Raw genomic sequence first — 12070 nt, 5'->3', positions numbered from 1 at the left:
GAAAAGAAAAAATCAGAAATCTCCGAATCTTACCCTGTACAGCAGTTCCACTTAGATGATTCCTACCACTGTTCTCTGTGAAGTATTCATGGTTAGTCTCCCTTGATGCATTGATCTGCTCCATCATATTACAATGCAGAAGTTTCGTAATGTAAGATATAATCTGTGGGGGAATTCCATCCGTGTTCTCCCACAGAACAGACCATATGAAATCTAGAAAGCATTTCTCATCACATATTGCTTTTGCAGTTCTGAACTTTCTGCTTTTGGCTAAAAAAAATGAAATTCTGATTTTTTAATGTGTGGTTTTTATTTTTCAGATAAAAGGAACTTCTTTCTAGCAAACCCACATATTTATTGGGGAAAAAAAAAAGACTTGTAAATAGCAAAACAAAATTTCTAATAAAATGTAGTTGAATGAGAATATAAGCCATAAGAGTTAGTTGCTGAAAGTATACGTTAGAGATAACCTTGAGTTTGTGCATGGAAATATTTAAAAATGTGTATTCTCAGTATTCTGACATTTATTTACTTACCACCAAATAAGCAAATCATGGTTCTATAAAAGAGGCCTAAATATGGTGAGTAGGATTTGACTATTAACGGTGTCTATAAATGTTGAGAAAACAAATAATAAGAGTATAGGTATAAAGCTGGATAGACTGCAGTTCTTAACCACCACTGTAGACTTTGTTACTGGATGTAATTTCCATACAGCTCTGTTGGTACATATAACATTAAAACATTTGACTTTTCTGTACCAGCAATGTCAGTATAAYCTAGCTTGATCATTCAGGTTTCTACTAATGAGATTTGGCTTTAATACTCCATTTAATACTCCATAATACTCCAGTGTTCTCTCTACAAGATATGCCTGACACAATATTTTTATAGTAAATACATCTAACACAAAAYCCTGTGTTTTGAACGGTGAAACAGCTGTATATGATGAACTGAAGTAACAAACAGTGCTGGACTACATTTGACTTTTTCTAGCATGTGTAAATATTTATTGTTTGGCTTTGTGCTTTTTCTTCTAGRCATTACCCAAAGCAGTCCTTCACTACAGTGGCTGACACACCAGAAAATCTTCGCCTGAAGCAACAAAGTGAATTGCAAAGTCAGGTAGGTCAAATAGCTCTTGTATCTCATTAATATTAAATTATCAAGTCCACTTTTCTCATGGCTTTTCACACTAGTATTAATTTTTTTTCATGCTAATATTCAGTAACGTTATAATTTATTTGGAAAAATTCTTTAGAGGTTGGAATAGTACTGCAGAACTCAGAAGTTGATATCTGATCTCACAGAAGTTATCAGACTATTGTAACTGCATTGACATCACTGACATGATCCTTCATTTGCAACAGTATATGAAGTACATTTKTAAGGAGTTTTTAGTATCTGAAATAATACAGCTGAAACCAGGGCATTCTCATGCCCTAGGCAACTGCTGTTTTGAGCTTGTATTAACTTATTAATAGTAATAGCAAACTAGTTGTGTGATCAGCAAACAATTAATTTGTGATTAGCAAACATCTAGATGCCTTTGGTATTTGTCATCACTAAGCTTGACTGAATGACAAAGTTGGAGCTGCTCTGTGATTCTGTGATGTCCCACATGAGTCAAACAAAATTTACCTTGGGTAGTATGATAGGCATTGATATTGAAAAGTTATATGGTTAAAAAAAAAATGGTGGTGAAGTCTCATATGCCCAAAATATGCATGTTTTCTTACTGTTGTTGWTCAGTAGTCTACAACATACAGTTTTGCTTGACATTATCTTCTTAGTAAGTGGATTTTTCCCTTAAATACTGGTCTTCTACTGTATGATTTTCTACAGCAYTGGAAATAGGCCTGGTTGCATGAGGCAATAGATCATATGTGATTCCATTTTATTTTGTGGAAGGTGGTTTGTTCCTGTTGTGGTTTTATTCTGTTGCACTGGAATTTAATTGAAAACCTCTAATTATGAATTGATAATTGTCATTGTCAATTAATGTAATAAAAGCCTTGAGCACAAAACTGGCAGTAGGCACCATTTTTTTTTTTTTGGCAACTTCTTTGTAGATGAATGGGTGAAATCAAAGTAAGAAACGCAGACACAAATATTTACTGTGGTACACATTTGTAAGGCTCTTTATCTTTTCCCATTGTGGTTATTGATCATAAAAAATCAGGAGAAAAAAAAATCTTATGACCATTTCATCGATTCTTCACCAGATTGTCTTGTGCACCCATGGCTCCATACACACACACAGGCCTGGGGGTATGCATGCACACACACTCATACAAATCCTGGGTGAAAATGAAAAGCCATCTGCCATGTAGGTAGTCCATGGCTACTTCTATGTGCTTTTCCCCAAGTCTGGTATACCCTGTGTGAGATTGCCTGCTAGGACTTTATAAAGTTCCAGTTACGTGAGTGAACTAGTCTAATTTTATGACCCATCTGTGATGTAAATGCCATTGCTTGTCTTAAGAGAGGGAGACAGAGAGGAGAAGGACTTTCTTCTGCTATATGAGCTGCCTCTGACACTCACAATGAAAAAGCTGAAACAAAAGTTTTGAACCTTACCTGAATGTTCACAATCCATGCTTAAACCCTAAATCTTAACTTACAAAGCACTGAGAGAAGCCTATAGAGCCGTATTTTTTAATATACTTGCAAAAGACAGATTTTAGTAAGACTGTTTTCTGTAGGCAGGTAAGAAAGGTATTGGAGGTGGGGGAAGAATGTGATGGGCTCAGTAGATCTGCAGTTTAGCTCCCATATTCCAAACTCATCTCCATCAGCTGTCTGTCTTGCTGATGTTTAATAAGCCAAGGGAGATTGTCTCTTTCTAGAGCCCCTGAGAGAAATCCCTTTCCTTGTGTTATCTGAAAGACATAGCAGTTAGGTTAAGGAAACTTGCTCTGCTATTGTTTTCACTCTATAAAAAGAGGACTTCTAAGGATTCCAAGGTTCTAAGGATAATAGTTTTCACCTCTAAAGAGAACTTGTTTTCTGGATCAATCTTATTGGCCATTATTATATCATAATCTTTGCAAGACTTCCAATTCAAACAAATCATCTATAATTTGCTGCTTKCCAAGTCTCATTCTATTGCGGTGCTGTGCAATGGAAAAAAAGCATGTACATGGTTCAAGGAAAGCCCTTCATGTGAAACTAAGCTTCGCTAGTTAGAAACATGTTACTACTACCATCCAATATTCATTCAGAGTAGCTTGAATCTCTGCCAATGCAGTGACAATTTGGAATTGAACTGATTCTGTGTTATGCAGCTTAAAAAACTATTAACTTCTGAGTAGGGAGCAATAGCTGCATTCTAGTTTCTAAGTAAACATCTATAATGCTTTTAATTCTAAAGAGACACAATTGTGTGTTTAACTGCAGGACTCCAAGACTCTTTTAAAAATGCATAGCTTTAGAGCTACAATCTTAGCACAGCAGGGAGAATTGGTAAAAAAAAATCATAAAATATTATATAATCTAAAAGATGTGTGTTTTTCTAAACCTGTTTTGCTTTTGCTTTTCATTTAAATAGTGACTGACAGCATTTTAACTCCAAGTGTTGGATTCTCTATCAAGAATCCATTAAGGTCAGCATCAGGTGCCAACCTGTCATGTTGACATAACAYGACAAGAGCAAAACAAACAAAACCAAAATGCTGTTTCCTGGAGGAGTCAATAGAAAATGGATTGCTCTTTACAATACTTGAAAAATTATGTTAAGAAGGCAAACGGCACCATTTAAAAGCTTTCCAAATMATTTTCTCTGTCTGCATAATATAATTTCATCATCTTTAAATTTTACAGTTTGAAGGAGACACAAATGCATTTTAGGACATGCGGGAAATTCAGTTTTTCCATGCTGGAAAACTCCCCAGTTCAATGTGCCTCCTCGCTGAAGGAAAAAGGAATTTTGAGATTCATGTACATAAGGAACATAGACAAGAATCCAGACACCATTTTTCTTTATGCTTTTCTGAAGGAAAATCCTTGACTTTAATTTGCTGGAGCTTAATGCATTTTCTTATTCCACAGCGTACAATGGATGCTTTCTGCATGCATGTCTCTCCCTTAAATGAGCTCAAATACAGAAGATGTCAATAAGTTTCTCTCAGTTATTTTGTTTCCTTGGGAATCATCTTCATGTACCTTCTTTGGTTTGTCTTAGAAAGCTAGAGCAACCAATGGCTAAAAGTACAAATTGTTCTATGGCTGTTAGTTCTTGTCTGTGGCTGTGTCATGTAAATCAACTAAATACTTGATTAAGTTATTCATGAAATTTTTGTTGATACTGAAGGTGTTAGCAGACAATACAAAAAGGGTGGAAGGGGTGGTTGACACACCAGCTGGTTGAGCATCGTTCATAGGGACCTTGTCAGGCTGGAGAAGTGGGCTGGGAGGACTCTCCCAAGGTTCAAGCAAGGGAAATGCCGAGTCCTGYGCCTGTGGAGGAGTGGCCACATGAACTGGTACCTGTTGGGGTCGACCACCTGGAAAGCAGGTTTGCAGAGAAGGTCCTGAGGATGGTGATGGACAAGCTGAAGACAAGGTGTGCATGTGGAAAGGCAATCCTCAGTTTTCCAGGCTGTGTTAGGGAGAACATTGGCAGGAAGTTGGGAGGTGATGCTTCCTGTCTGCTCRGCTCTGGTGAGGCCACCTCTGGAGTGCTGCATGTCTTTGCTGGTCTTTGCAGTGTGTGAAAGACAGGGACATATRGAAGCAAGTTAGTCAGTAGTCACCAGAACACTAAATAAAATGTGATGCAGTGCATAGTAGCAGTAGCTCACAAACACCCTGGAAGACAGATAGGGAGCTGCTCTGTGGAATATATTGACTTATTTTCCTGTTACTGACACCTTTGTAGTGTCTGGAAATTGTTTTGATTTCACAGATGGAATTACAAATCTACAGGTGAAATATAGAGCTTGATTTTTAATTTCTTTTTGAAGGGATAAAGAAAAATGGCTTGTTTGAACTCTGTGTTAAATTGTTAAGACCAATTTTCAGGTCTTCTGGTTTCTGGGGCTGGCTGTACATTATAGTTTTTTTTTCTTTTTAATATTATTGATCTTTTCCATTATACATGATTTTAAAAATAATTTCCAATCCTGGTTTGTTGATCAGTGTAACAAAAGGTGCTTATGTGAGGGGGGTTGGGATAGTAGGGTTTTTTCCCCCATTATTTATTAAAATATCTTGTTTTTTCTTCATATGTTGCAAAACGGCCAACCTTCCTCTCCTTTTCTTTTGTATTGGGTTATGCCTTTAAAATCAGTAGYATAAGCTATGTGGGTAAGATCAGTCAATTCTCTTCCTTTTTTTGTGAACTTTTGTTACTATRTTTCTGTTATATTACATTATATCAGCACAATTACAGTTTTCAGTGCGTGAACAAGTGAAGGATTATAGATCATTCATATAATACTATTTTTCCGTATCTTTGTTTCCTTGTGAAAAAATCTGCAAAGATCATGGAAAGTCCACATTGGGAAGCAAACATGAATACCCACCCAACACTGAGAGGAAACTTGAGATAGACTCAAGAGCAGATATGGAAACTGTCCACCACCCATCTAACCTAAATTGTCACTCCTGCTTTGATGGGAAAAAAGTGAAAGTGCCAGCATTTTTTTTTTCTATATTAGTGCCTGAATTTTTGCTAATATCATTAGTGATTTGAAAACGTGATGTAACTTGGTAGGGAAAAACCTACATTTAAACTAACCTGCACTTAAGAAAGCACAGTAGTATCTGCAGAGACTCAGAGGCAAGCAGGGCAAACTGTTCTGGCTGGCCATAGAATTATGAAGTCTATAAAATCCACAATAGCAGGAGAAAAAAAACACTTCTCCCTGTGCCAAGACTGAAAAGCAGAATGAAAAAAAATCTGTATATAATGAGAGCTCTCTTTCTAGTATATGTTGATGTGAAAATAATTATGCAACTTCTGTTTTCTATTTCTGGATGTATTAAATATTTAACTATAAAAAGTGAAAAGATTATACAGTTATGTGAAACATAGGYATTTTTGTGCTAGGAGGAGAGACAATGTGGTCATGATTATTAAATAATTTATTGACCCAAACCATTTTTATGCACTTGCTTCTGACTCTGAGTCGATGTACAACAAGTAGGGCATCCTTAATGGAAAATATTGTAATCAATAAAATCTGAAGTGATTCAGACCACCTAYAGTTGTACGATCATAAGTGACAAAAGAGAGAATAGAATTTACAGCTCTTTTCTGTAAGTTTAGTTGCCCAGATTTTCCTTAGCTACTTTCAACACTTTTGGACATACTTTCAACACAGGAATAGTGATGAAAATTATATAACTTCTTAGAGAGTTAATGAGGAAAAATCCTAATTTAAAAGATAAGATGTTATCACAATTGCTGCAATTTAAAGAAGTTATTCACTTAATCTGTTTTTATTCTATTTTTTTTTTTTTTTACCTTGGAATTTCTGTGCATTATTTAGGGATGGGGAACAAATGAGATTAAGCCTGGAGGATACCAACATGTATGTTCTTTCATGTCTTGTTAAGATTTTCTCTTCTGATCCTCTTGAATTTCTTTTCAGATTTTTATTGTTGGGACTAGGTCATGGTCCTAATGGTTGATCTGTGCAGTTTTGTTAGAGGAAATTAGATGTGATTTTGGTTAGTTATGTTTTTATTGCATTATTGAAAACACATCGCATATTTCTTGCAATATTTAATATTTTCAAAAATTCCATGAAATGAAAAATGCATTTAGTGGTAGAAAATTTGAGATAAAGAATGAGAACATAAGAACTGTTGTAAGAAGTGAGGCGTCTGTTGACTGCAAATTAGATGCAGAGGTTGCATGTACTCTGCTAAATGGAAGGAAACTAGGCAGAAATTCCTAGTCTCAAAAATGTACTATGTACTAGCTTATATGCACAATATGTATATTTTGCTTCTTTTAGATTGGTCTGGTTGTGGTTCAAAACACACAGTACTGAATCTCTAGGTCCATGTAGTGCCCCTGTGGCATACCTAATGAATATATATATATATATATATATATTCCCAGTTTATATTATTTGCAGTAGACTTGGAGTGGAGTTCTTGTGAATCCTGCAACCATGTGTTTATCAGACACAGTGACCATAGAGGAGTTTGAGGGGCCAGTGTCTGCCTTTGAAGAGTATGTGGATGGAAAAAGGAATTTTCAGGGAGATTTTATAATCAGGGCATTGAATTAGGAGAATTTATTCTATTTTTCTGTTATTGCTACTGACTCTCTCCAGGATGTTCTTAGTCTTTGCCCTAGACTTCATTTGTGTAATGGATGGGATAGTTTGTCTCCCTTTTTCAAAGCAAATTGTAGTGGCATATTTAGTAATTTTTAAGTGTCGTCTGAATATTCTGGTTAATATCCTTTCGTTCAAAGCAAAAGCTCAACATTTTCTTTTCCTGCATGAGATTATGACAATGAATTCTTCATATATCTAAGCACTGGATTAACCTATTTGGCATTTCACATTGTAACAATTAATGGCTTCCATTTAGTTCACTCATTTTAAGCTCATATCTTTTCAAAAGTATTGACCTGTTTCTTAAAAAAGAACAAAGCTAGTCATCCATCTTGCTATAATGAAACCAATATTTTTGTTCACCACTGGCAATTTCTCCAGTAACTTCACAGATTATGGACTGAGAATTTCTAGAGGCAAGGTTAATTTTTCTCTTCATTTTTTTTCTTATGCCTATTCTCATGGCCTCACATTAACTTGTTGAAAGAATATGATTAGTGACTGTATTTTTCTTGATTGTACTGGCCTTTTTAAATGTTTTGAAGCTGGTCCTTATTCCCTTGTAATTTTTCTTCTATTTTTTTAGACTTTCATTCTTTAGATTTCTATTCTTTAGGCAATTTTTTTTCTGCTGATGCTACAAGCTCAACCTTTCAGTTTTTCCAGTTTAAGGGATTCTTGAGAGTGCTCGTTGCTCACAGCGTTCTGCTGGCTCTCTTTGGCTCCCTTTGACATGAGAAATYAAACTGAAAGTATTCACATATTTTTAAGTAGTTAGAGAGGTAAAATTCTACTCTAAACTATTTTTTTTTGTTCAGCAGTTACTTGTGTCTGTTAAAGTATTTTTAATTGTTAAAGGTTAATTCCTGGATACAATAACATTTCTAAGAGCTGGATTTCTTTTCCTTTTTTTTCTTTTTTTTTTTTTTAAATTATTTCTTTCCTTTTTTTGTGTGCATGTGTGTGTATGTGGCCAAAAAAAAAAAAAAAAGCCTGTGCAGATGTGTCTTTGTGTAAAATAGCTGTCCCCATTGTGTGCATTGGCAAATGAACAGTAGCCTTCAGATCTGTTATTAACATTTGTCTTGAAAATGTCCTTAACAAAATGACCTGCAAAGATGCTTGATAGGAGAATTTCAAGCCTAGTAAGGATGGGACTTTCTCTTGTTTTATTTGGAAGTATTATAAAGTAGAAGTTTTAAGTAAAAAAGGCAATAAAGATAATAATGGCAAATAAAGGCAAAAAGAAAATACAAAAGGGAAAGAGAGAGCTTTCACTTCAGTGGAGATATTAAAAATTAACAAAACCTCTCATTTGTGTTCCTCATCAAAATGTAGAAAGCTGGCTTTTGAGTTTTGTATAACTGCAAAAAGGCCTTGTCTAATGCAGCAAGATAGCCCTTCTGCACTTGGAAGTTTCGAGATTTTTGTCTGTATCTTTCTTTCTCCTTGTTTTTTGATTCTGGATATAGTCTTTCTGAAGCCTGAGCTGCCTATGGAGAATGTGAAGAGCCCTTGCAATATGYTGAGTGTGACTGTGAGAAGGAAAAAGGGGCAAGCAGTCTTGGCTTGCCTGGTGGTGCAAGGCCAGAACCCATGAATCAGAAACTGGGTRGTGTGAGGACTTTTAAGAGTATTTGGAAGAAGAAAAGCAGTGAGGTTCCTGGGCAGTCCTACCCCTTGACCCCAATAAAAGGGCATTCGTCAGCATTTTAGGCGATCATTTTCCTGATGCTTAGGTTACTTATTGATGGGCTGTTTTAGGTTCAAGAAATATATTGTCCTTCTGATTTATACTCAGATGCTGCAGGGACCATTCAGAGTTCAATGATTTCTTGTAGCTGCTGCCTCGCAGGATGGATTGAGGTCTATTTGGGGTGATAGTTTGTCAGGTAGTGCTCTGCTTGCAGGAGATTATGTTGATTGGCTTTCAAGTGAAAGGGTCATGAAAGAAAAGAGAAAGGCAAAAGACTTGGATTAGTATAATGTTTAACCTTGTCGAAAACAAAGCGACTAGAAGAATATGCTTAATGCTCTCATTGAACCAAATGTTAGGGCTTTGAAGGTATTTCGTAGAAACACTTCTTAGGCAAAGATTTAATGTTAGAAAGTGCTCGCAGCCCAGTCTCATGTTTTTCTACTAGCTTACTGGACTGTAAATTTTGAAGGGCTAAATTCAAAAGCTGTTTAGTAGAAAAAGCTGTTGCCCATTGTATCTTCTGTTACTTTGACACTGAATACCCAAATCAGAAACCCAAACTAAAAATACTCATTTGATATTAAAGACCCAAATGTAAATATTTTATATTAAAGTAAATTTGTTATTTAATTCATTTCATATTATGGAAAATGCATACATTTATATAAAAAAGTATTTAAAAATCTGTTTGTTTTTCTTATGTTTTACTATAATATTTAACAAGTGAAAAATTAATTTATTTTTAACTTTTCTTGAATTCAAATTAATTGAATTTCTCTTGGAAAATTCAATAATTCAATAAAATTTTATTGAATTAAATTGAGCGTTAATATCTTGTTCAGATTTTTTTTTAAGGAAATTGCAGTAAATTCCTGTAAAACTCTAAAAGGTTCAAATGAGAATGAAACTATCATTTAAATATCAAGAGCTGTACTGTTTTTTTTCAAAATAGGGTTACATTTTAATACAGTAATATAATTATAAGTGAATGAATTGTTTCCAAGAATTTAAGTGTGCTAACAAAGTCAGGGGAATAGTGCAAGATGCTCAGTACTGTCAAAAAGTGAGTAATAGAGATAAGTCTATTGAGCACAGGATGCTCCACTGCTGATGTGATAAGGCTGGAATGTGAATGCCCATCTTGGAGGCAGGTCAAGCATGTGGTACTGCATGGCCTGAGATAAACATGAAGTGGAATACATGCCTTGTTTTGATCTGAGTAAATAGTTTTTAATCGCTGCACGAGAGGAGAATTAAAGATCAAGTAATTTTATCTTTAGCTTTAGTTGAGATTTTCTGCTCTAGTGCCGGCCTGTATCTGTTCGTACCATGCCTTGTTACGATGGTCACCTTGGCCACCTACCAGAGCCTCTGGTCATTCTTTATGGAATAAAATGAACACTGCAGTGTCATGATGTTGCTACTCATGATCTCTGAGATGACAGAAACTCCTGCAGCAGAAACTACTCTTCCTTTTTCCAGCCTTTTAAATTCAGCTCCCTCCTTTAGTTTAATTCCCACACATTCCTATTTTTTCTCGTCCTCTCTTACAATGCTTTGAGTCCAGCTCTCTCTCTTGGGCTTTGCTTTATTTTGTGTTGGTCCTACTTTGCAGGAACTAAATTTTCTAGATAATATGAAGATTGACTGCCCAAGCCTTGGGGTGTTTTGTAGTGAGGGAGTGATGCCAAGCAAGAATGAAGCCACTACTGTGGAAGCCAAACTTGTCTGGTTCATGTTTTATTGTTATTGTTTTCTGCTTTTCAGAGAGCATAGAAATAAACTTCCTTCTTACTATGGAGTTTTAGGTATTTATTTTCAATAGAGGAACGGGATATACAAAAATACATAGCTTGGACCATTTTGTTTTTCTTTTTTTCCTGAGTGAAAACTCCCACTTACTTCTTGTGAATTAAGGAATGAATTTTTTTTAAATGCTTTTACCAGACTTCCCAATCTAATGTTTCTGTAGACTTTTTATTCATGTCAGTGAAAAAAAAAATGCTCCATGATGTCTATTTTTACAGAAATATCATGGAGCATTTAAGAGTTTCTGATTCATTACTCCTGTCTACTTTCCACAAAACTGTGTTTTACTAGTTAAGAATTTAGGTACAATGGGGTCTTCTTGATTAATTTTGTTACTAAGCTCTCTGTTGAAAGAAGAACCTCTAGGTTGGATATTTAAAAAATACAGTAATATAATTTCTGTTTTGGCAATATTTTGAAACTTTATTTTGTTACTCTTTTAAGAAGCTATTTTGTTTCATTTTATTGTGGCTGAGTGATCATTGTCTGAACTTGTGTGCTATAAATGGATAGAAGTATTTAACACCTCTTCCAGGGGCGCTGCAGAGCCCAATATTGCCAAGAGAAAAAATTCTGGTTTTAAATATGACTATAATGTGACAGATAAACAGAAATACGTAGCTCAAATAGTATGAGATAATAGGTATCTTCTGATATAATCTGATTTAGACGTTTCCCAGATCTGCGTGTCTGGCTGAAAGGATGGTATGTGAATGACTGCTCTTTTGGAATAACCTGGAAGAGGAGATTGCCCCTCCATCTTTTTTGTTTTTCTTTTGATAATTTGTGGAAATATTTGTGGAAACATTTCACTCAACCATATTTAAGAGACCAGAAAGACTTGTCTGTTTTTCACTCATTTTATGTTCTAACAGCTTTTAGACAGTATCTCTTTTCTCACTTCTTTGTCCAATATGAATAGAAGAAAATACGTATCATAGGCAGTTGAGTTTCCCTTAAAAATTCAGAACAATCTGATTAAGAATTCTTCTTTAAACAGATTGTGCTGGATCCTCAACTTGTTCAAACATTGATTTCCTTTGCCTCCCAAAGTAGTTATAACTCATTTTTTGGTATGGGAGAGTGGCTACTGATGGCTTTTGCCATCAGTAGGAACTGCGCTGTTTTCAGCAGAAGGCCCTGGAAATTAAACTTGTTCAATGAGCATATTCATCTAATTTTAAGATTACCTGTATGCTTTATTATGGAAAGTTTGGTTTTAAGACCAAACAGTACCCACAGGAGAAATATGATAATTTGAATATTG

The 12070-nt window shown here is 35.2% G+C and overlaps 1 protein-coding gene across 1 annotated transcript in view; it reads left to right on the top strand.

Annotated features, from left to right (window-relative positions):
* Positions 1-12070, top strand: part of LOC112947345 (LIM zinc-binding domain-containing Nebulette) — a 231760-nt gene that overhangs the window by 70666 nt on the left and 149024 nt on the right. Inside the window, exon 3 of the mRNA XM_026039409.1 lies at positions 1041-1125. Within this exon, the coding sequence (XP_025895194.1) occupies positions 1041-1125 (85 nt within the window). The remainder of the gene's footprint in view (positions 1-1040; positions 1126-12070) is intronic.

Source organism: Nothoprocta perdicaria, unplaced genomic scaffold, assembly GCF_003342845.1.
Source record: "Nothoprocta perdicaria isolate Ctin4 unplaced genomic scaffold, notPer1 scaffold_23, whole genome shotgun sequence".
NCBI lineage: Eukaryota > Metazoa > Chordata > Aves > Tinamiformes > Tinamidae > Nothoprocta > Nothoprocta perdicaria.
The sequence above is the reverse complement of the archived record's forward strand: the minus strand, read 5'-3'. Positions and strand labels throughout refer to the sequence as shown.